At 42.6% G+C, this 25,305-nt stretch overlaps 1 protein-coding gene across 1 annotated transcript in view; it reads left to right on the top strand.

Annotated features, from left to right (window-relative positions):
• The window catches only part of ADAMTS9 (ADAM metallopeptidase with thrombospondin type 1 motif 9), a 350,073-nt gene that overhangs the window by 91,821 nt on the left and 232,947 nt on the right, over positions 1-25,305 (top strand). Inside the window, exons 7-11 of the mRNA XM_040359179.1 lie at positions 4,294-4,334; positions 8,478-8,583; positions 11,438-11,584; positions 15,094-15,235; positions 23,530-23,637. Of these exons, the coding sequence (XP_040215113.1) occupies positions 4,294-4,334; positions 8,478-8,583; positions 11,438-11,584; positions 15,094-15,235; positions 23,530-23,637 (544 nt within the window). The remainder of the gene's footprint in view (positions 1-4,293; positions 4,335-8,477; positions 8,584-11,437; positions 11,585-15,093; positions 15,236-23,529; positions 23,638-25,305) is intronic.

Here is a 25,305-nt window from a genome sequence, read left to right as displayed (position 1 = left end):
ATTTTAAAACAACTAGCCGATTCCCCTAGACAAAACGAGCATCCATCTAAGGGGAAAAAGTGTTATGTGCGGGTGAACCCCCGCTTTAAGAAGCACTAGATCAGTGGTCTCCAAGCTGCAGTCCTGGGGCACTATTCCATCCACTGATATCAACGATGGGGCATAATTCCTTCCATGGACAACAAAAATGGGGCATTATTCCACCCACTGACACCAACTATTTCTCCCCCTAATACCAAAGATCTGGCATTGTTTACTCCCGCGGGCCACAGTCCAGACCCCCTAAAGTCTGGAGGACAGTAAACTGGCCTTTTCTTTAGAAAGTTTGGAGACGCCTGCACTAGATTAAGGTTGCCACTCCCTTTGTCAGGTTGCATACTAATTCTGGATCAGTTGGAACTGATGGGTAGCCTATGAGATAAAGAGCTTCCATTTGAGGCTTGTACCAGGTCCCATAAAGAAGCGATTCTGCATCCTGACAAGGCCACTTCATTCTACTCCCATCATGTATTTTATTTATTTTTTTAATCCAAACCATACTCAAGCATACATATATTGAGATCAACAAAATTAGTCATAAGTTTGGATGCCTCCGTTATCATTTCTCAAGTTCATGTGACTATTTAGTGCTGAGCCATTGTTCAACCGTTCAGTTCATTAGAAGCTATTGGTATACCACAACTTATTATTGAGGTACCCTAGAACTATTGGTTCATGCCAGGATATGGTTTACTCTGATATGAGCTTTATTTGCCATGCACATGACAATTTTAAGTTTCTTACCATAGTTCCATGCAACCTACCACCCACAGTTTTCATGGTGGTAATAGAAATTTGTTGGTTGTAAGTTGCACTGACCCATTTGAACATAGTGGAAAAACATCTAGTTTAAAATAGTTGAGATTTCCTGAATTTTTTTTTTTTTTTTTTTTTACCAGCAGAACCTGCTGTACCCACCAATGGTGAGTGCAGTGCAGAAGATAAGGTTTTCCATAACCCTCGGGGGGGGGGGGGGGGGTGCACCTGCCCTATAACGATGAAGAAACTTTTCAGATGGTTAAAGGAAGCCAAACACAGAATGCCACACTTTCCTCCTTCAGGATACTTTCAGATATCCGAATATTGAAGGAGCGATCCATTATTTGTGTCCAACTCCTTTTCACCCCATTCATGGATAATGTATAATTTCAGTGACATGACAGACTGAAGTGATCCTTTTTGCTACCTATCTTCACTGGACTCCCATGTCCGGTCTTGGGCTGTGCTGCTACTACTGGCTGCCACAGGTCCCCACACTACTAGGGAAGAAATGCCACAATTGTGATTCCTTAGTTTCAATAATACTGGTAACCTGGTAAAATACTGACTTGGTGGCAATCCTATGTACCTACTGTTACAGGAGAGTTTTGGACATTTTCTAGAACTACGTTATAGTCACAGTGCAAATGAATGTTAAAGAAAAGGACAATAGTCTATGAATGCAGATATTGTGCCGTAGACTCAAACAGTAGCTGTTGGAGCCTGGCTACTCAAAATATTAGTATGATACTAGTAGTAGTGCTATCTTAGTATTAGAGAGAGAAACTTTACTTTTTGATATTATGGTATATATATATATATATATATATATATATATATATATATATATATATATACAGTACAGACCAAAAGTTTGGACACACCTTCTCATTCAAAGAGTTTTCTTTATTTTCATGACTATGAAAATTGTAGATTCATACTGAAGGCATCAAAACTATGAATTAACACATGTGGAATTATACATAACAAAAAAGTGTGAAACAACTGAAAATATATTTCATATTCTAGGTTCTTCAAAGTAGCCACCTTTTGCAGCAGACACATCTCTAGAACTGATAAGAGGAGACTGTATAAATCAGGCCTTCATGGTAGAATATCTGCTAGGAAACCACTGCTAAAGAAAGACAACAAGCAGAAGAGACTTTTTCGGGCTAAAGAACACAAGGAATGGACATCAGACCAGTGGAAATCTGTGCTTTGGTCTGATGAGTCCAAACTTGAGATCTTTGGTTCCAACCCCCGTGTCTTTGTGGGACGCAGAAAAGGTGAACGGATGGACTCTACATGCCTGGTTCCCACCGTGAAGCATGGAGGAGGAGGTGTGATGGTGTGGGGGTGCTTTGCTGGTGACACTGTTGGGGATTTATTCAAAATTGAAGGCATACTGAACCAGCATGGCTACCACAGCATCTTGCAGCGGCATGCTATTCCATCCGGTTTGCGTTTAGTTGGACCATCATTTATTTTTCAACAGGACAATGACCCCAAACACACCTCCAGGCTGTGTAAGGGCTATTTGACCAAGAAGGAGAGTGATGGGGTGCTGCGCCAGGTGACTACCTCTTGAAGCTCATCAAGAGAATGCCAAGAGTGGGCAAAGCAGTAATCAAAGCAAAAGGTGGCTACTTTGAAGAACCTAGAATATGAAATATATTTTCAGTTGTTTCACACTTTTTTGTTATGTATAATTCCACATGTGTTACTTCATAGTTTTGATGCCTTCAGTGTGAATCTACAATTTTCATAGTCATGAAATTAAAGAAAACTCTTTGAATGAGAAGGTGTGTCCAAACTTTTGGTCTGTACTGTATATATATATATATATATATATATATATATATATATATATATATATATATATTCATATACAGTATATTTAAATATAATTTTGTATCGTGGCCCTTATGATTAAAGTGACTTTGTTTAAAAAATCTATGTCAGAATTAGAGTTACTTGAGACACCAACAGGCATGGACTGGCCATTGGGACTACAGGGAGTTTCCCGGTGGGCCGATGGCTCAGTGGGCCGGCTTCAGTGACAGCGGACCACCGCCCCCCTCTGCTCCTCTGTCTCTCCCTTCCCACAGGGCTCACCTAATATCCCTCCCCGCAGCGCTCACCTGGGGGGAACAGAGAAGCAGGGGGAGGACCAGAGGAGCAGTGGGAGGACCAGAGGAGCATGGGGGAGGGGACAGACAGCTGACTCAACAGCTATGGCCTGGGAGTTTCTCACTTCTACCTAATCTTGTGCCATAAGGGGGGGCACTGAACTGATTCCTTGCCCTGGGAGAAATGATGTCTAGCTTCCCCACTGGTACTGCCTATAAGAGGACCAGTACCAGCTATTCTACTCTAATAAAAGTAGAATGGCAAGTGAAGGGGGAGAGGTAACTGGGGTGGGTGGGGGTGTGGCGGGAGTTGCCCGGCTGCCATGGGAGAGACCTGTCAAAGTGGGCCAGTCTGGATGAAGCCCAGGGCCAAATTTCTGTCCCAGTCCATCCCTGGACACCAAACACCACTCCAGTTAGGAGAAATTACCACCATCACTGGAGTCTCTACAGAAATCCAACTTTCGGGAGTGTCAATCATCTATGTCCCTTTCTGTGCTCAGTGGCTTTTTCCACCAATCCGTACATCACTAAAAAACACAATAGTGACATAAAGGTTGGCATGAGGACGGAAGACACAACAGACAGATATTCCAAGATGTGTTGGATTCTAAAGAGATTTTTAGGGACGATTCTTTTTTATTAGAGCAGCAGTCAGTGGTGCGAGCATCAGACAAGTTGGGTGATTTGTTTCTTCCTTTCAGGTGAACCTTTTATTCTGGCATTTAAATTTGTGGCAGAGTCGCTTTATACCAAATTAATAGAAACCATACTAATTTGGTCATGCTTAGATTTTACCCCAAATGCTGTTGGCATCCTATCACCTTAGAAAATGCTCTCTGATTGACCATCTATAGTTCAAAGCCTTCTCTCAATAGACAAACAGGCGAGCCCCTAGCAGGGTTTAGTATAATCCTTTCTTCTCACTCTGCTGCCCTCTGAAAAGTCTCAAATGCATTTTTTTTACAGCAAAATCATTATAGTGCTACTTGACTTTCCAACCTCCGTCTTACCAGCAGCTTCACTTCTGACACCTTTAGCCTTTTAAAAGATAACTCAGCACAGTACAAAATGATTTCTTGCTGTGTTCAGAAGATACTTGAACTGTACACTTATTCATTTTGCTCTGAGCTAAAAATGCTGCTCCATGCTATGGCTTTCTAGATATATATTATTATGAAGCAGGGTGTGCTGGGCCTTCTGTATTGTTAGGCCCTAGAACAACTATGTGGTCTGCAATGTCTGTACGAGTATATGTGTATGTCACATGATTATAAATTTCATTTGTGTAATTATGTTTTTTTGTGTTTGTGCTATTTTTATGTCCTTTTTGTTCTTTTTAAATAAACACATACTTTGCATTCAGACAGGATATTTGCAGAGCCCATGAGAAATGTGATACATTAGGTAAGACATGTCTTTATTTTATTGCAATAATATTAGTAAGAGTGGCTGGTCAGAGACTTGAAGTATCAATTACAGTAACACTATACTCCTCTTGAAAACAACATTCTATTTATTTATGTTGTAAAGTGCTGTGTAAACTGTTGGCACTATATAAATCCTGTATAACAATAATAATGTAGTATTCTTAAAGCGGATGTGCCATGAAAAAAAAAAAAATCAAAAGCCAGCAGCTACAAATACTGCAGATGCTGACTTTTAATATTGGGACACTTACCTGTCCTGGAGTCCAGCGCCGTCCGCAGCAGAGAACGAGCGATCGCTCGTCACTCTGCTGCCCCCCCCCCCCCCCGCCATCCTCAGTGAGGGAACCAGGAAGTGAAGCCCTCCGGCTTCACTACCTGGTTCCCTACGGCGCATGCGCGAGTTGCGCTGCGCCTGCTGATTGGCTCCCTCTGTGCTCTGGGAGCCGAGTGTTCCCAGCACACAACAGGGAGGGGGGGACGGGAGGTGACGTCCTGCCCGCAGTCTGCCCGAGACTGTGTGGCCGGAAGTGGGTGCAAATACCTGTCTTTAGACAGGTATCTGCACCCCCCTCCCCCTGAAAGGTGTCAAATGTGACACCGGAGGGGGGAGGGTTTCGATCAGCGGGAGTTCCACCTTAGGGTGGAGCTCCGCTTTAACTACCTTGTATTACTCTCAGCCTCCTCCAAATCCTTTTTTTTCTTTCTTGCTGCTGCTGTGAACTTCCTGTGAGAAGGTGTCCGTTTGTTCTCCATGGTCCCGCTGTATGAAGGAATGTAGCCACCCTTTATTGCTCAAACCCCCCCAGATGGACTATGGACCATGGAGGATATAAATATTGTTTAGTGTCACTTTAAGGGTAGAATATGGAAATGTTTCTCTGTAGATCAAAACATAACAAGGTGACTTTTTTTTCTATATTGCCTTGGAGGTTTTTACATATGAGTATTTCACAGTACTACTTTCATTATACATCCTAGACATAATGCTCTGGTTGTACCGTATTTAAACCACACCTCTTGCACTACTTAGCCACACCCAGTTCTTGCCACAGCACATGCCAGTTCCTTGTTACTAGGGATGAGGTTCGAGTTAGAATCAAACCCATGTTCGACTCGTACATCGTCTGTTCGGACGCTCGCCAAATTTCGAACATTATGGGCCGTTCGCGCCAAATTCGTGTGGCGTGTCACGGCCCATAATTCACTGCGGCATCGCAGTGCATTGCTGGCTGATGATTGGCCAAGCATGCAATATGACCCACATGCTTGGCCAATCACAGCGCCGTAAGCAAAGAGAGACATAATTGGCCAAAGCCAGGGTGGCTTTGGCCAATTATGTCTCAGGGGGTTTAGTACACGCCCCACACTATATAAGGCCGCCTGCGTGTGTTGCGGCAGTGGTGAAAGACAGACAGAGAGAGACAGACAGTGTCTTTTCAATTGAGTTAGATAGAGCAGGCAGGCGAGTCAGTTAGCTGCAGTTACAGTGTGTAGAGCAGTGGTTCTCAACCTGGGGTCGAATGGCAATTTTCCAGGGGTCACTGAATCCTGGGCTGTTCCTGGAGCCTGCGTCCTCCCACTCAGCCTCTTCGCAGCTGCCCATTCAGTTCATGGCATGGCTGGGGGGCAGAGACTAGAGATCAGCTAACTGGTGAGGAATGTGAAGGGGAGGGGCTGGAGTAGACCCTATCTCCTGATTTCGGCATAGGTGTCACTGCTACGAGACACCACAAAGTTAGGGACACATTCAGGGCTCAAGTCCTGCAGGAACGCGTGGGAACGGAGTTCCTGCACTTTTTTCACCCAAGAGTGGATCTTGGGTGGGAGTTCCCACACTTTTTCCCCCAGGACTTGACCCCTGGACACATTGAAGCTGGAGAAACAGTGAGTAACACTTATAGTTGCCATTAAAAGTTCCCACTACAGTTCTCAAATCAGCAGATGACCTTGATCAAGTGCACCTAAGTTGGGTGATCAGAACTCGCCCCAAGCACTGCCACTGATCGCACCCACCACAAGCACTGACACTCATCCCATTCCCCCACCAAGGAGTAAGAGAAAAAATAGAAAATACATGGAAGGGAGAGGAAAAGAGGGGGCGGAACAAAGAAAAAGGGAGAGAAAAAATAAGAGAAAGAACAAGAAAGACGCTTAGAGAGAGGTAGGGAGGGGGGGGGGGGGGGGCGAACAAGGAATTAGGATAGAAAGAGAGAAAAGAAGTGCAAAGAGAAAGAGTGGTACATCCTAAAATGTACCATAAAATACTGTACAAGTGGAAGGGACTCGAGGAGCGCTAAATGTCCCTGGTTTACTTGTCTTGCCTTGGGTTCTGACAACCCACACTAGGAAAATAATTATTCATTATTCTGTAGGTGTAACAAGCAGTTAATCCTTGTATTGCGGAGAGGGACCCACGCAAAGTAAAGTTTTTTTTTTTTTTGTCCCTGGAGTTCAGCTTTAATAACCTTAGTCTGGGCACAGGACCTGAACTCAAAAGGTGAAGATTTGCTGTGATCTAGGGAACATCTAATGGTTCACGTTTGTGTATTAAAGGAGTTGTAAAGGATTTTATTTTTTTATCTAAATAGCTTCCTTTACCTTACTGCAGTGCTCTTTTCATGTCCTCATTAGTTTTTGCTCTGATGTTGCTGTATTTCTTCTCTGTTGTGGACACTTCCTGGTTGTCTGTTTGGAGATAACCACAGTGATAGGAGCTTTCTAGCTGTGGTCAGTAACGTGCTCGCCCCCGTCCTCGGGACTACAGCAGTGCGTCATGCTCGCTCTGCACAGCCTACAGACTTCAGGGAGGTGTGATTATGGCTGTGTTTGGCTGTGTGGGTGGGTTTACAAGGCTTGCATATTCGTTGGGCAGTATAGTGGGAGGTATAGTGGGCTGTTCATTCAATTCTGACTGAGAGCTCTCGTGCCCGTTTTTGTTAACTGCGCATGCGCAATGGATACTGGGGAATTTAGTTTTAACTGTACAGCGGCGGCGCTCTCATGAATGAGCGCCGAGAAGCAGGAAATGAATTGCAGAAACGAAACTAGAAACACAGAGGTAATAAATAGAAATTATTTTATTCGCTTTATACTCGTTTTTAAAAAAAAATCTTTTACCTATTCTATCTATGTACCTTGCAGACATACATTTTAGCAAAACATTTTAACATTTACAACTCCTTTAATATAAAAAAATATATATATATATATATATATATATATATATATATATACATTAAACTAACTATATATATACACACAGTGGGCCAGATCCACAAAGCGTTTATGCTGGCATATCTATTGATACGCCGCGTAACTTCTAGTTTGCTCCGGCGGTGCATATTTACGCTGGCCGCTAGGCGGCGTTTCCGTAGATTTCAGCGTCGAGTATGCAAATTAGCTAGATACGGCGATCAACGAACGTACGTCCGGCCGGCGCATTTTTTTACGTAGTTTCCGTAAGGCTTTTTTCGGCGTATAGTTACCCCTGCTATATGAGGCGTATCCTATGTTAAGTATGGACGTCGTTCCCGCGTCGAATTTTGAAAATTTTACGTCATTTGCGTAAGTCGTTCGCGAATAGGGCTTTGCGTAGAATGACGTTCACGTCGTAAGCATTGGCTTGTTGCGGGTTAATTTCAAGCATGCGCACTGGGATACCCCCACGGACGGCGCATGCGCCGTTCAGAAAAAACGTCATTTACGTCGGATCAAGACGTATTTACATAAAACACGCCCCCATCTCATCCATTTGAATTGCGCGCCCTTACGCCGACACAGTTACACTACGCCTCCGTAACTTACGGCGCAAATTCTTTGAGAATACGGGAAATACACTGTAAGTTACGGCGGCGTAGTGTATCTGAGATACACTACGCCGGCTGTAAAGAAGCGCCGCGCTTCGTGGATCTGGCCCAGTATTTATAAAAAGAGTCTCATTACTGAAAGCCGAGCACCAAAAAGCACCAAAAGTGCTGTTTACAATTACAATACTCAATCTAATTACTTGAAATCCTTTTTTTTCCCCACTAGAGTGTATATATATCTCATGATGGCAACATTGCTGTAAATAAGTAGTGTGAACATATACTTTGTACTTACCAGCCTTTGTCCCTTTCAGGCCTAGCAGAGCTGGGTACAGTATGTGACCAATACAGGAGCTGTTCCATAAGCGAAGACAACGGATTGAGCACAGCATTTACCATAGCACATGAGCTTGGACACGTGTATGTTTGATGTAAATATACTTGTCTTCAAAAAAAATCTTATCCTTTACCCGTTACAAGTCCCTCTAGCAACCTTTTTCCAGTATAAACTTTTTTTGTTTTGATAGGGCCTGGAATTTTTTGTTCTCTTTTTTTTTTATTTAGCTGTCTATGTGCTGTTGAAGAGATTTTCCTTCACTATCTGTACCGCAGACACAACAGGAGGTGAGAGGAAAGTGAAAACAAATCCTCACTTGGGCTGTTGTCACAGCAGTGGGGGTCCCTATTGGAAGATTTCCCCTTAGTTCCAGTTGTAACATTTTGGAATTATATGAAAAGCTACTTTCTTATTTGCTAAGGCCTCGTACACACGACAGAGATTCTCGGCAGAATTCGCCGAGAAACTCGGTCAAAACCCGGATTCTGCCGAGAATCTCTGTCGTCTGTACAGTTTTGGCTCGATGGAGCCGCCGAGGAGCTCGACGAGAAAATAGAGAACATGTTCTCTATTTTCTCGTTGGCCGCGTTGTTCTATAGGAGAAGGCGGCCCGCCGAGCTCCTCGGCGGCTTCATCCCAAAACGAGACGAGGAACTCGACGTGCCAAGCACGTCGAGTTCCTCTGTCGTGTGTACGGGGCCTTAGAGTGCTAATCAAGAGATGGTTTCAGGTTCCCTGAATTGTAGAGAGCCTTTTGACTTCGCTCAGCATTTTTTAGGTTTGTTGCTGCCCTTCATACCTTGTTGCCCTAGGTACTAGCCAGCCAGTGCAGCCACGGCAACTTGCCATTGACAAGGAACACTAGAACCCCCCCATACTTTCTCCTATGGTGTTGTTCCTTCATTGGCCAGACAAGCTATGCTTCAGTCTACAAGGTTTAGTACATTCACTCATGTGGCGTGACCCTAAAATATTTAGGAATGAGGGCTTAATATCACCCTTTTAAAATACCATGTAGTCTACCTGTGGGGACTCTGCCCTGAAGCCTGGTACACAGGTCGGAGCCACTGTACTAACCACGCAAGGTTAGTTCAGCTATCTCCCCCACTGAGCTGTTGTGTTCTGACAGGGGGACAGCTGTAATCAGCCTGAGATATGTTTACATTTTTCTAGGCTCTGCTAGTTTTCCTAAGCTCAGTGTGTTGATTGGTTATGCCTGTTACTATTGAGGATGTTCCAGTTATCAGTGTAGTAAGGACAATCTCTACGTTATGATTATATATATGATCCAACTAATCCTAAGTCCTTATTTAGAGGTATAGTTTGAGAAGGTGATAAATATTTTAAACACCTTTTCAAAGGGTTCTGTCCCTCCTGGGCATCTGCCTGAAGACAATGGGCTAGATTCAGGTAGGGGGACGTAGGTTTATGCGGGCATAGCGTATCCTATTTACGCTACGCCTCCGCAACTCAGACGGGCAAGTGCAGTATTCACAAAGCACTTGCTCCGTAAGTTGCGGCGGCGTAGCGTAAATCTGCTGGCGTAAGCGCGCCAAATTCAAATTGTCAGGAGGTGGGCGTGTTTTATGTATATAAAACATGACCCCACGTAAATGACGTTTCTCACGAACGGCGCATGCGCCGGCCGTGAACGTATCTCAGTGCGCATGCTCCGAATTACGTCGCAAATAGTCAATGCTTTCGACGTGAATGTAATTTACGCAAAGCCCTATTCGCGAACGACTTATGCAAACGACGTAAAAAAAATTAAATTTGACGCGGGAACGACGTCCATACTTAACATTGGCTATGCCTCATATAGTAGGAGTAATGTTACGCCGGAAAAAGCCTTACTCAAACGACGTAAAAAAAATCCACCGGGCGCACGTACGTTTCTGAATCGCCGTATCCAGCTAATTTTCATATTCTACGCTGAAATCGACGGCAGCGGATCTTAACCTAATTTCGGCGTATCTTGCTTTCTGAATACAGAAAGAAGATACGCCGGCGCAGATTTGAATTTACGCGGCGTATCAATAGATACGCCGGCGTAAATTCTTTCTGAATCTAGCCCAATGTCTGCATAAAAGGATCTTTCCTTGCCTTAGTCTAGGGCACAGGTGTCAAACACAAGGTCCGCGGGCCGAATCCGTCCCTCCAGACCATTCCATGTGGCCCTCGCACCTCTCCTGAAGCTGTATGAGAGCTCCAGCCCTCCTCTGGTCCTACTCCAGTTTCTGCTTTAAAGCAATGCATCCCGCTTCTTCCCAGCAGCAGCATAAGGAAAGGGGGGTGCGCTGTGATGTAAGGGAGAGTGGGGGACTCAACTTCTGATGGTGGGGTGGCTCTTGACATCTAATGTAAAGGGGAGGGGATACGCTGGACATCTAATCTTACAGGTACAACTGGCCCTTTTGAGGGCAATCATAATGCTGATGCGGCCCACAATGAAATTGAGTTTGACACCCCTGGCCTAGGGCATGTGCCAGAGGCCCAAGGACTTTGGCTGCCTACTAGAGTGTATATTTAGAGAGAGCTGGGCTAAAGTAGGTCTGCTTGGAAGGAGCATCTGTAAATAAACTTCTTGGTGAAGGGTTTCGCAGAAGGTTGTAGCTATTCATCGCCCATCAATTAAAGACCTAATTAATAGACCTCGCCTCTTCTGGTAGTTCTAATTACTGTCAATGCTGGCACAGCTTCTCTGCCCCTTCCATCACCTCCCTACAATAACCTTTGTGTAGTTGCCGGGGGGGGGGGGGGGGGGGGGGGGGGGGGGGGGGGGGTGACAAGGCCACTTTAAAGCGTGCATTAGGTAGGTGAGGGGAAATTACTAACTCTTAAGTATTATTTCAGTCAGCAAAACAACTGCTTTAACATTGTGTTGGTGATACATACTATTTTTTTAACATGTAACTCTTTTCCTCTGTTTATTGTTAGATTTAACATGCCACATGATGATAGTAATAAATGTAAGGAGGAAGGTGGCAAAAATCAGCAAAATGTCATGGCTCCAACCCTCAATTTTTACACCAACCCCTGGATGTGGTCAAAGTGCAGCCGAAAGTATATAACACAATTTCTGGAGTAAGTTCTGGAAAACACTATATGTATGTAAAGGAAAGATGCTTCCAAGAAGGTTTAAAGGAACATGCCCAGGCCGAATTTTTTTTTTTTTAAACCTAAGAAGGTCATAATATATCCTTCTGTTAAGCCCTTCCAATGTTTACTGTTTCTAAATGTTCAGAATTGTCCTTGTATATAGATATTTACACTCCCTGGGTTACAGGCCTGAGTGTCTGTTGAGTGACGTGGGTGTCTGTTATTCTAATCAGGACTCCCACAAAGTCCCTTTTGCATGAAGACATTTCTTTATGTCTAATAAATTATTACACACTTTGAATTCTGTAATAAAAAGAAGTAATCTCCTTCTTTTGGCAACTCTTGCTGAGCATTCCATGTCCGTAGACACGGGGTAACCAGGGTAACCACTGGTCTCATGCTGGCATACGGTTTTCTAGTTGGACATTGTGTTCTGGTATGACAGTGTGAAGGGATACCTGGATAGGCCCAGGAAACCAGGCCTCAGCCAAGTACCACAGATGATTCACCGCTGCTATTCTTCAAGTGACAATAGCACAGCGTGCAGGGTACTTAAATATGCTTGTGTTGTAGTATAATGAAATCAATAAAATTCCACAATATTTTTATATATATATATACAGTACAGACCAAAAGTTTGGACACACCTTCTCATTCAAAGAGTTTTCTTTATTTTCATGACTATGAAAATTGTAGATTCACACTGAAGGCATCAAAACTATGAATGAACACATGTGGAATTATACATAACAAAAAAGTGTGAAACAACTGAAAATATATTTCACATTCTAGGTTCTTCAAAGTAGCCACCTTTTGCAGCAGACACATCTCTAGAACTGGTAAGAGGAGACTGTGTGAATCAGGCCTTCATGGTAGAATATCTGCTAGGAAACCACTGCTAAAGAAAGGCAACAAGCAGAAGAGACTTGTTTTGGGCTAAAGAACACAAGGCATGGACATTAGACCAGTGGAAATCTGTGCTTTGGTCTGATGAGTCCAAACTTGAGATCTTTGGTTCCAACCCCCGTGTCTTTGTGCGACGCAGAAAAGGTGAACGGATGGACTCTACATGCCTGGTTCCCACCGTGAAGCATGGAGGAGGAGGTGTGATGGTGTGGGGGTGCTTTGCTGGTGACACTGTTGGGGGTTTATTCAAAATTGAAGGCATACTGAACCAGCATGGCTACCACAGCATCTTGCAGCGGCATGCTATTCCATCCGGTTTGCGTTTAGTTGGACCATCATTTATTTTTCAACAGGACAATGACCCCAAACACACCTCCAGGCTGTGTAAGGGCTATTTGACCAAGAAGGAGAGTGATGGGGTGCTGCGCCAGGTGACTACCTCTTGAAGCTCATCAAGAGAATGCCAAGAGTGTGCCAAGCAGTAATCAAAGCAAAAGGTGGCTACTTTGAAGAACCTAGAATATGAAATATATTTTCAGTTGTTTCACACTTTTTTGTTATGTATAATTTCCACATGTGTTACTTCATAGTTTTGATGCCTTCAGTGTGAATCTACAATTTTCATACTCATGAAAATAAAGAAAACTCTTTGAATGAGAAGGTGTGTCCAAACTTTTGGTCTGTACTGTATGTATATATAGATATATATATATATATATATGTATGTATATATATATATATATATATATATATATATATATATATATATATATATATATAGTATCTCACAAAAGTGAGTACACGCCTCGCATTTTTGTAAATATTTAATGATCTTTTCATGTGACAACACTGAAGAAATTACACTTTGCTTTACAATGTAAAGTAGTGAATGTTCGATTTGTATAACAGTGTAAATTTGCTGCCCCCTCAAAATAACTCAATACACAGCCATTAATGCCTAAACCTCTGACAACAAAAGTGAGTACAACCCTAAGTGAAAATGTCCAAATTGGGCCCAAAGTGTCAATATTTTGTGTGGCCAACATTATTTTCTTGCACTGCCTTAACCCTCTTGGGCATGGAGTTCAACAGAGGTTCACAGGTTGCCACTGGAGTCCTCTTCCACTCCTCCATGATGACATCACAGAGCTGATGGATGTTAGAGACCTTGCACTCCTCCACCTTCCATTTGAGGATGCCCCACAGATGCTCAATAGGGTTTAGGTCTGGAGATATTCTTGGCCAGTCCCTCACCTTTACCCTCAGCTTCTTTAGCAAGGCAGTGGTCGTCTTGGGGGTATGGCAGCACTCATACATCTATTTCCCAAAGACAGCCTCTGGATATGATGCTGAGCATGTTCACTCAACTTCTTTGGTCGACCATGACTAATGGTTATGGTTAATTCCCATTTTTAGTGCCCTAGTGGTCCTGCCCACATACTGAAGTTTGCATCGGCACTTTAAAAGGTATAGCACACCTTTTAGTATTGCATGCGATAAAATGCTCAATATTAAATGACTTGAGGGTTGCCTGTGAGGAGATAGATTTGTCTCTACAGGTTTGCCCACCAATAGTTTGGCACATTTAACATTTTCAACAAGGAAAAAAGTCCTTAAGGCCTCCAAGCATAGAGATCTTTGGCGGAGGCTCAACTACGTTTTGTGATCTCGAAGGGTTTGAGGTCTTGAAGGGTTTGTGTTTTTCTGAATAGGATATGAGGACAATCTGCTAAGATAAGACCCTATAATTTTTTAGGACCCTCTAGTGTTTTGAAAAACAGTTTTTTAATTAATTCATGATGATTGGAAAATGTGGTAATGAATGACAGTTGGTGGTTATTGTTCTCATTAGGGTATCAAGGTTTATTTGCTAGGGGAGAGTTCCTATCCTTTGAATTGTCTTGTCACTACAGTAAAAAGCAAATTAATCGAACAAGCGTTCCAAAAACAAAAAATGTCAAACTAAATTCTACTGGTGTATGGCCAGCTTAAAACCCAACTCTGGAAAACTTGAAAATTCTCCCTTGCAGTGGAGCTGCGCCCGCACATTGATCTAGGGGGCATAGAAAATAACATAACTTCCTAGATCCTCTGCTACTCCATGAAGCTAGACCGTTCCCCACAGAATTTTCTCCCCTCCATGATATAACAGTAAGGAGTCCTGACATTATCAAGAACAATGCAGGGTCCATAGTCCACCGTTGGAGCATGGTGGAGCACTTCATTGCTGGGGGAGCAAAGAATCAGGTAAAAGTGCTTTTACTCTCCCCTAGACATAAACAAGCAGTCACTTATTGCAGTCTGCAAGTAGGAATTTTCAGAATTCCCAGAGTTGGGCTTTAACACTAATTGTTACATGGGGTGACGTAATGAGCTATTGCCATCAGAAACTACCACTCCTGCATCAATATCTCATGGCTCTGAAGTTTCAGCAGAGTGAACTTCTCTTCCAAAATGTAAAGGTCTCCCAGGCACACTTCACTTCAACTCACTTTAAACTTTAGTAAATTAGGCCCCATTAGTCTGGAGATGTTATCAAGTCTATGGAATGAGCTTGTGCAGTGCTGACTCTGTCGCTTCCCTTTCAGCACAGGATATGGTGAATGTCTGCTTGATGAACCTGTCTCAAGAGCGTACTCTTTACCTCAACAAATGCCTGGTGTCCTATACAATGTCAACAAGCAATGTGAGTTAATTTTTGGGCCGGGATCGCAAGTTTGCCCATATATGGTTAGTACTTCTATATTCTGAGATTATTATTGTGTGAATGAGTTTCAAACTTGAAGGGTTTCTTTAGGTAAAATTTAAAGTGGATTGCTGAGTGCTAATGTTACGACCAGAGATGTGTGTTTTTCTCATTAGTGCCTATTTATTAACTGTTTACACAGCTCTCACACCTGTTAATCAAATTGCTGGCCAGCTATCCTGGTCACTGGCAATATTACAGTGTAACACAATCATGAGTGAGAGGAAGTGTGTGAAGTGAAGGCTGTCAGTGCATAGCATAACCTTATTTAAAGTACAACTAAAGGCTTCAGTACGACAGGCTAAACAAGTCCCAAATCCAGTTACTATGTGATGAACGAGCCTCATAAAGTAAACCAAAGCTTATGTCATCTTCCCTGCCTGAGCCAAATCCTCCTTCATTGTGTCTCACACATACCCCTCGTAGACACTGCAGATCACAGTGGGAGGATTTTAGCAGCAGAGGTAGTGCTTCCAATTCAGAAAACAGTGGGCAGGACTGGGAGGTGGTCAGGGGCTGATTGAAGAACTACAGGCATGTGGATCAGCATTGGAAATGCTGATAGTCATACTCCCAGATTTTTTTTTTCATCCAACCATAGTGCAAGCAGGCAGAGCCTAGATGAGAGTAATAACGATGTTCTGAATTTTAGAGCAATGCAGCATTGTTGCCACCCCATCAGAGGAAGTTGCATTGGGTGGACTTCACTCAGAAGCATCAGTTATTTGTGGCACTTTACATGGTGACTAAGAGAAAACTATAAGGCTTCATTTCCATGGACGTTTTTGGACGTTTTTACATCCACTTTTCTGAGCTTTTTTTTTTCAGCTTAAAAATGGCTCTCCATGTTTGTCTATGGCCTCATGCCCACCATGACGTTTTTGAGCTGTAGATGGCTGAGACGTTTTTAAGCTGCAAAAAAAACCCAGGACCAGTGCATTCTGAAGCTCCAGCCTTAGAGCTGTAAAAACGCCAGACGTTAAAAAATGCTCAAAAACATGCAAAAATGATAAAAAATTCAAAAAAAAACACTACCGCTGCGTTGTTGACCTCCAGCTCAAAAAAATAATAAAAACAAAAAAAAACATGGACAGGCGTTTTTAAGCTGTAAAAAAGGCTAAAAAAAGTGGCTGTAAAAACGTCCATGGAAATGAAGCCTAATGCCGCGTACACACGATCATTTTTCAGCATGAAAGAAAACGTTGTTTTTCAGCATGTCCAAAAAACAAAGTTTTTCCAACTTCATCATTAAAAACGACGTTGCCCACACACTATCGTTTTAAAAAAATGATGAACAAAGCGCGGTGACGTTCAACACGTACAACGGCACTCTAAAGGGGAAGCTCCATTCGCCTTTGGGCTGCTTTAGCTGATTCCATGTTAGTAAAAGATGATTCACGCTTTTTTTTTTCGGTTACAGCGTGATAAATGTGCTTACTCCATTATGAACGGTAGTTTTACCAGAACGGGCGCTCCTGTCTCATAACTTGCTTCTGAGCATGCGCGGGTTTAAAACGTCGTTTTAGCCCACACACGATCATTTTTTACAACCCGAAAAACATTTTTTAAAACAACGTTAAAAAATGCAGCATGTTCGGGAAAAAAATTTGTTGTTTTTCAGGAACTGAAAAACGATGTGCAGCCCACACACGGTCATTTTAAATGACGTTTTTTAAGGCACACTTCATTTCAACTCACTTAATATTTTAGTAAATTAGGCCCCATTAGTCTAGAGATGTTATAAAATCTATGGAATGAGTGATGCTCCTGAGTGAAGCCCACTCAATCCAGTTTCCTGTGATGGGATGGCAACAATGCTGTATTGCTCCAAAATTCAGAGCAGAGTTGTCACTCTCGTGTAGGCTGTGCTTGTTTGCACTATGGTTGGATGAAAATATGTTGCTGGGAGTATAGCTATCAGCATCCAATGAGCATGCCCTATTGGTCACTAAGGCAGTTATCAGGAAGGGGTTAGTAGTAGGGTTGTCCCGATACCACTTTTTTAAGACCGAGTACAAGTACCGATACTTTTTTTCAAGTACTCGCCGATACCGAATACTGATACTTTTTTTTTATCTCATGTGACAGCGGCACATGTGTCAGTATGTTTTTTGTATGTTTTTTTTTTTTTTTTTATCTTTAACAATTTGTGTTTTTAATTTTTTAATTTTTATTTTTTACAATTTTTTTATTTATAATGCTTTCTTTTTTTAAGGGGGGGTGGACCGTGTCAGTGTGTTTTTTCTTAAATCTTTTTATTTTCTACAATCATTTTTTTTATTCTTTTGTTTTTTATTCTTTATTTTATTATTTATTTTTTCAGCCCTGTTGGGGGGGCTTTGGTGAGATATCAGGGGTCTTAATAGACCTCTGACATCTTCCCTTTGAGACAGGGAAAGGGACTAGGGACACATGTTCCCCTTTCCCTTTCTCAGCAGCATCAGCTGCGCTGAAAATGAATGGAGTGAAGACAGTGTCTTCTCTTCATTCATAAACTGAAACATTTGTAAACACAGGTTACAATGTTTCAGTTATGTGAATGGACAGAGTCAGTGATCACTGACTCTGTCCATTCGGAGCAGTAAGGAGCCGGATTTACCGGCTCCTACCCCGCTCTCCATCCTGACAATTCCAGGGGGTGGAGGAGAAGCACGGAAGGGGAGAGAAACACGGCGGGATGCACAGGATACACGGCGGGATGCACGGGATACACGACGGGATACACGGTGGCATACATGGGATACACGGCGGCATACACGGGATACACAGCGGGATACACTGTGGCATACACGGGATACACAGCGGCATACACGGAATACACGGCGGCTTTCAGCTGCTTTAAAATCAGCGGTGATCGGTGCTTGTAACTTCCCCACGCACTAATCACCGCCAACAGTACAAGTATCGGGTGAATATGCTCGAGTACAAGTACTCGGGCAAATGCTTGGTATGGGTCCCAATACCGATACTAGTATCGGTATCGGGACAACCCTAGTTAGTAGTTGTCAGGGCTTAGTCCTGAAGAAGTGAGAGCGGTCAGGCCCCTAGTAATAACATGAGACTACTTTCAGGAAGGCATACATGGAAGGATCTTCTGGCTGACAAGGGCGATGGCAAACATTTTGTAGTACCTGTTCTATGGCTTAATGTACACTGGCCTACATTTACCGGGGCAAAACGCAAAATGTGGCAAAGCCGCGGCAAAAATATGCCATGATTTGGCAGGATTTAGCGCTTTCCCACGGCTGGCAGCCAAAACTTTCCTATCCTGGGATGAAGCCTAAAACAGGAAGGATTAGAACCCTGGTAGGGTTTTTATTGCTATCCACAGGTTCTTAGAGAGATTTAACCTCATGTACTGTCCCAGTGATAATGGTTTCATCAGATAAGTCTCCAACAGCAACACAAAAATAAACCCTTAGGAGAAGGGGAAGGCCATTGTCAGCATTTTATTGTTTTATGTGTCCCTGTTGCCCATTTTGCTTTACTTACTGTTAGAACCATTGTCACCATGAGTGTAAATGAGGGGAAATCTCTCTAATGGAGCGCCAAATTGCAATAAAAATGACAGAGGTTCTAATACTTCCTCCCTTCATGCAAAACTAGTAAGACGTTTGGCTGAATGTACATTAAAAAAAAAAATCTATTTTATTTGCACCAACTTGATATTTCAAGATTATCTGCGCTGTTTCTTTCCACGACACAAACTCTCTACTGTGATATTATCTAAATATGCCAACAAGGAGAATTAACTGTTTAAAATATATACACAGAATTTAAAGAAGTATGTATAGCATGGAAAGCGTGCAGAGAATTTATGCATGTGACTATGGGCATGATGTTCATGAACAGAGCCAAATGTAAACAAATGTGTGTCTGAGATATATAACAAGCTGGTGGCTGATTCAAACCCCTGGTGCCCAATCAAAACTTAACCGCTTAAGGACCGTGTCACGCCAATATATGTCGGCAGAATGGCACGGCTGGGCAGATTAACGTTAATGTTGCCCTTTAAAACGCGGCCATGTGGGCGCGCCTGCCGCAGCTCCACCGCGGCTCTTTTTTTGTTTATAGCGCAAAAAATAGAAACCGCAGAGGTGATCAAATACCACCAAAAGAAAGCTCTATTTGTGGGAAAAAAAGGACGTCAATTTTGTTTGGGAGTCACGTTGCATGACCGACACAGTGCCGAATCGCAAAAAGTACTCTGGTCTTTGGCCAGCCAAATGGTCCGGGGCTTAAGTGGTTAAAGTGACACTAAACTTTTTTTTTTATTCTTTTTAAGTATGTTTTCCAAACTCAAAATAGTTATTGGAACTGTTCGCATTGGAACTGTGAATGAAGACCATTATTATGTATTATACATTGCCTCCTGCTATGATATACATGATTCATTTTACTACCCCTTTAGGTGTTATGTCAGCGCTTTTAGCTTAAAGAGGAGTTCCACCCAAAGATAGAACTTCCACTTTAAGTGCAGTTGACCTGCAGGAGGAGGAGCGGGTACCCTGTTTTTACAGGCACCCAGCTTCCACTTCCTCCCCTGGCTCCGTGGTGCCGGAAGGAAGATCACCTCTCCCTCCCTTCAATCTTCTGGGACACACCACAGGTGAAGTCACAGCTGGGTGCCCACAGTTAGCATTCCAGCGCCTTGGAGAGGAGGGGGAGAGGAGTGAGGCTACTTGCACCCGCATCGCTGGACCGTGGGACAGGTGAGAGTCTGATTATTAAAAGTCAGCAGCTACACTTTTTGTAGCTGCTGACTTTTAAATGGGTGGAACTCCGCTAGTTTTTTTATATTTATCTCTTACTACATGTACTTTTTTGATACCATTAAAATTGAATTTTATATTATCTTGTTACACGCGTGTGTCCTTTAACCACTTAAGCCCCAGACCAAAATGCAGCTAAAAGCCCAGGCCAGGTTTTGCGATTCGGCACTGCGTCGCTTTAACAGACAATTGCACGGTCGTGCGACGTGGCTCCCAAACAAAATTGATGTCCTTTTTTTCCCACAAATAGAGCTTTCTTTTGGTGGTATTTGACCACCTCTGCGGTTTTTATTTTTTGCGCTATAAACAAAAATACAGCGACAATTTTGACAATATTCTTTACTTTTTGCTATAATAAATATCCCCCAAAAATATATCAAATTTTTTTTTTTCCCTCAATTTAGGCCGATACGTATTCTTCTACCTATTTTGGGTAAAAAAAATTGCAATAAGCGTTTATCGGTTGGTTTGCGCAGAATTTATAGCGTTTACAAAATAGGGGATAGTTTTATTTTTTATGATTTTTTTTTTTTTAATACTAATGGCGGCGATCAGCGATTTTTTTTCGTGACTGCGACATTATGGCGGACACTTCGCACAATTTTGACACATTTTTGGGACCATTGTCATTTTCACAGCAAAAAATGCATTTAAATTGCATTCTTTATTGTGGAAATGACAGTTGCAGTTTGGGAGTTAACCACAGGGGGGCGCTGAAGGGGTTATGTTTCACCTAGTGTGTGTTTACAACTGTAGGGGGGTGTGGCTGTAGGTCTGACGTCATCGATTGTGTCTCCCTATAAAAGGGATGACGCATTCAATGCAGCCACCACAGTGAAGCACGGGGAAGCCGTGTTTACATACAGCTCTCCCCGTCCTTCAGCTCCGGGGAGCGATCGCGAGGGGGTGGCTAGAAACGAATAGCTGCCCCCTCATCCCGGATCGCTCCCAGAGCTACCGACCGCCGCATGTAATGCGGGGGGGTCCCGATCGGACCCCCGACCCGGGGAAAGGCAGGGACGTACGGATATGCCCATCTGCCTGTACGTGCCATTCTGTGGACGTATATATACATGCAGCGGTCGTTAAGCGGTTAAAGTCCCATCTCTAGGGGGAAAACAGTGTTTTTCATACAGTAGAGGGATGTTGGCTTGTTAAAGCAGATAATAACTACCTCCAATTTTTGATAATATGATCTGACTTGCTGTTAGAGGATGGCTAAATTCGTTCTTCACGATCCCACTGTGTGCAAGAATGTAGCCACCCTCTCTTGCTTGCTTCCAAAATGGACTAGGGAATATGGGCTGTAGACTATGGGATGGCTTACAGGGAATGTTACAAGGAGGCAAAAAAACTCATTATGAAACAATTTTATGAAAAATAGATTACGGGGCCATTACGTACTGGATGTGTATAGATTGTTTTTGTAGAATAAGAGTATACTTTAGTGTCACTTTAATTAGTTTTACATGCAGTTAGCCTTTAGTCTGAATTAACTACTAGCCGACCGGCCACCGTCATTATACGGCGGCAGGTCGGCTCTCCTGGGCGAGAGCCCGTAGCTATATGTCCGCTCTTCGAGCGGCCACTAGGGGCGCGCGCGCGCGCCCCCCGCTTGCCCCCGACTCCCATGCGTGTGCCCGGCGGGCTCGATCACCGCCGGGCACCCGCGATTGCTCGTTACAGAGCGGGGACCGGGAGCTGTGTGTGTAAACACACAGCTCTCGGTCCTGTCAGGGGGGAAATGCTGATCTTCTGTTCATACAATGTATGAACAGAGGATCAGTGTTTCCCCTAGTGAGGCCACCCCCCTACAGTAAGAACACACCCAGGGAACATACTTAACCCCTTCCCCCGCCCCCTAGTGTTAACCCCTTCACTGCCAGTGGCATTTTTATAGTAATCCAATGCATTTTTATAGCATTGATCGCTATAAAAATGCCAATGGTCCCAAAAATGTGTCAAAAGTGTCCGAAGTGTCTGCCATAATGTCGCAGTACCGAAAAAAAATCGCTGATCGCCGCCATTACTAGTAAAAAAAATATATTAATAAAAATGCCATAAAAATACCCCCTATTTTGTAAACGCTATAACTTTGGCGCAAACCAATCAATAAACACTTATTGCGATTTTTTTTTTATGAAAAATATGTAGAAGAATATATATCGGCCTAAACTGAGGAAAAAAATGTTTTTTATATATTTTTGGGGGATATTTATTACAGCAAAAAGTAAAAAATATTAATTTTTTTCAAAATTGTCGATGTATTTTTGTTTATAGCGCAAAAATAAAAACCGCAGAGGTGATCAAATACCACCAAAAGAAAGCTCTATTTGTGGGAAAAAAAGGACGCCAATTTTGTTTGGGAGCCACGTCGCACGACCGCGCAATTTCAGTTAAAGCGGCGCAGTCCCGAATCGCAAAAAGTGCTCTGGTCTATGGGCAGCAATATGGTCCGGGGGTTAAGTGGTTAAGAATATCTTTAATCGGTTGTGTGTATATAGGGGGCATAGCAGGTCACCAAATTTGTCTTTCAAACTCCAGGTACAGTGCATATTTTTAAATCTTAAAGGGGTTGTAAAGGTACAATTTTTTTATTTGTTTTTTGCCCTGTAAAGGACACATAACGTGACATAAAAAAAATGAGAGTGGAACAAGTTTGCAATAAGTCCATTATGGATTTATTATTTTTGAGAAAAGATCAGAAGATAAAGGCTAATGTGTTTTTGGTGGCTCACAACTTCCCTTTCATCAGGGCTTGAATGCTGCAGGTAATGGAAAACGATAATGGACAATGAAGACAAATAGACAAGGATTACAATGACAGTGTCATTCTCCAGGATCCTATTCCATTATTCCCAACATTCAAGTCCTGATGAAGAGGTTTTGTGTGTGGAAAACGTGTTGGCTTTTACTCTGACTTTTTATCAAGAAATAATAAATTTATACTGGAGTTATAACCAAGTTTTGGTGCTCTCACCCTATACATTCACGTAAAGTGACATGGCAAAGTACAAAGTACAGACAAAAAACAAATATACAGTAACATAGTATGTGCTGTTTATTATTATTATTATTGTATTTTTTTTTTATTGTAATGTTACTTGGTCCTTAGTTTTGATATTTTTTTTTTTTTTTATCACAGCTTTGAGTTTCTTTTTTGTGTACTGTGTCCTGAGAAAAACTGCAATGTAGCCCATTGTTAATTCTCTTTAGACACTTTCAGGTCATTAATGTGTTAGTTATGTACAATGGCTGTTAATGTGCATTTGCTGGCTTTACAGCCTTTCCCTGTGTGAATGTAAACTTTGTTCCATATTTAAATAGGTTGTTTCAGGCTACATAGAGGGTCATTAACGCTGTTATAGACTTGGATCCTTTAGCCAGATAAAAGAAGCTTTGGGAAAAGTGTCATTGTAAAGTGCAGAGTAGGCAGTTTTCTGTGAATTTATATGTTATACATTAAACTGCCTGGGAATGAACTGTATCTGTTTGTCCCCGTGAAGCAAATGCAGTGCCGGAGACTGTGGTGCATTAATATGGAGGGGCCACACAAGGGCTGCCGAACACAGCACACGCCATGGGCAGACGGGACCGAATGTGAGACGGGAAAGGTGAGAAAATTATTTTACTATTTAATAAGGTTTCAAGAATAATGACGTGTGAATGTAAAACAGATGTCAGTATAATTATATACATTATATACATTTTTATTTACGATCAATTTCCCTACTTTCAATTTTCTGATTCTGTCAGTGGGCCCCCATCAAGGGGGACAACGATAGAAATATAAGCCTGACATAGGTTCTAACCTTCCCCTACCCCATCCAAGAAACAAAGTAAAGGTTAGGCTGGAGTTTCACTTTAATCTGTTCCTGCCTGCCTAACACATATGTGCAGCATCAAAAGGGTGGGCTTTAAAGCCAACATGTTGCACATATATATTACTGAGCGGCCTATGTTTCTCTGCTGAGTGCACACTCACTGCGTGCTCCCAGCACATACCGTGTTTCCCCCCAAAATAAGACCTACCCCTAAAAAAAGACCTAGCGCTATTTTCCAGGAGGGCTGCAATATAAGCCCTACTCCAAAAATAAGTCCTAGTTTGAGGTGCTTGTGTACTCCTACGGTATAATCCTCTCTGTTACGGCAGTGTGTCACTATCACTATCAGTGATGAGCTTGGGTGTAGGATCCAAATCCACATGTGTGGGCTCTCCAGGAAGTCATCTGTATGGGCCAATCATCTGCATCTGGGCATTCCTGGCAGAAAGACACATGTATATTCACCCCCCCCCCCCCCCCCCCGGGGGAATGCCCTGGTAACAAATGATTGGCAGGTGACAGTTTCATGGTGGGCTCATACACATGGGTTTGGAACACGTCTGAGCTCATCAATAGTCACTATCAAGGAGTCAAGAAAGTGGTCCAAAACACAAGTGGTTAAAATAGGCTACGGGAAATCCACAACACTGACATATAACCAAAGATGAAAAAATAAAGTAAAAACAGTAGTTTATTTAACAAATGGCAGTTGTTCATGATGCACAGTGATTTAGCTAACTAAAAGTTGTCCAGTTAGGGTTTATATCTACTTTCAGTGCTCCAAAAAATCTATAACGTCTGTTCTCCCAAGCTAGGCGTTTTGCTCATAATATATTTTGGCCTATAAAAGAAACATCATGGAGGTGGTGATGTCACACAGGAAGCAGTAAAAGTCCAGCATAAAGAGGCAGAAAATTCCCATGTCCCGCTCTCCTTTCCCACCGTTACACTTGGCTGCCCTCGAATCGTAGGCCCAGGAAACAACCTCAGAGATGTATTGTGGTGAAATGGCCCTGCTGTTCCCTTTATCTAGAATGATGCTTTAAAATAGCTCCGTCCACAATTAAACAGATAACTTCAGAAATGGAGACAATGATCGCTGGCCCGTGCCAGCAAATATCCCGTTATCTCCTAATGCTGGGCTTTAATAGGAAAGCGTAATGTAATCTTCCTGCTTCACATCAGTCATATTGTATGCTTCTTTCCTGCATATTAGACAGAGCAAAATAACCTTGTCCTATGGATTCTTCTTTAGAACAAGTCTACTGTTTATAAAATAAATTAGTTTTATGCTATCATTGACAAATTTGTCAGTGATGTAAACCACAACTTAATTACATTTGTTTTTAAAACACTGTGGGTGTATTTGAAAAAAAAAAAATTGCACAGCAATTCACTTTTCACGTGAATTAGTTCTGTGCAAATGGGGCAAAAATTGAACGTTATTAGACTATTTCT

This window comes from Rana temporaria, chromosome 7 (assembly GCF_905171775.1).
Source record: "Rana temporaria chromosome 7, aRanTem1.1, whole genome shotgun sequence".
NCBI classification, from domain to species: Eukaryota; Metazoa; Chordata; class Amphibia; order Anura; family Ranidae; genus Rana; species Rana temporaria.
This window is presented reverse-complemented; position numbering and strand designations above follow the sequence as displayed.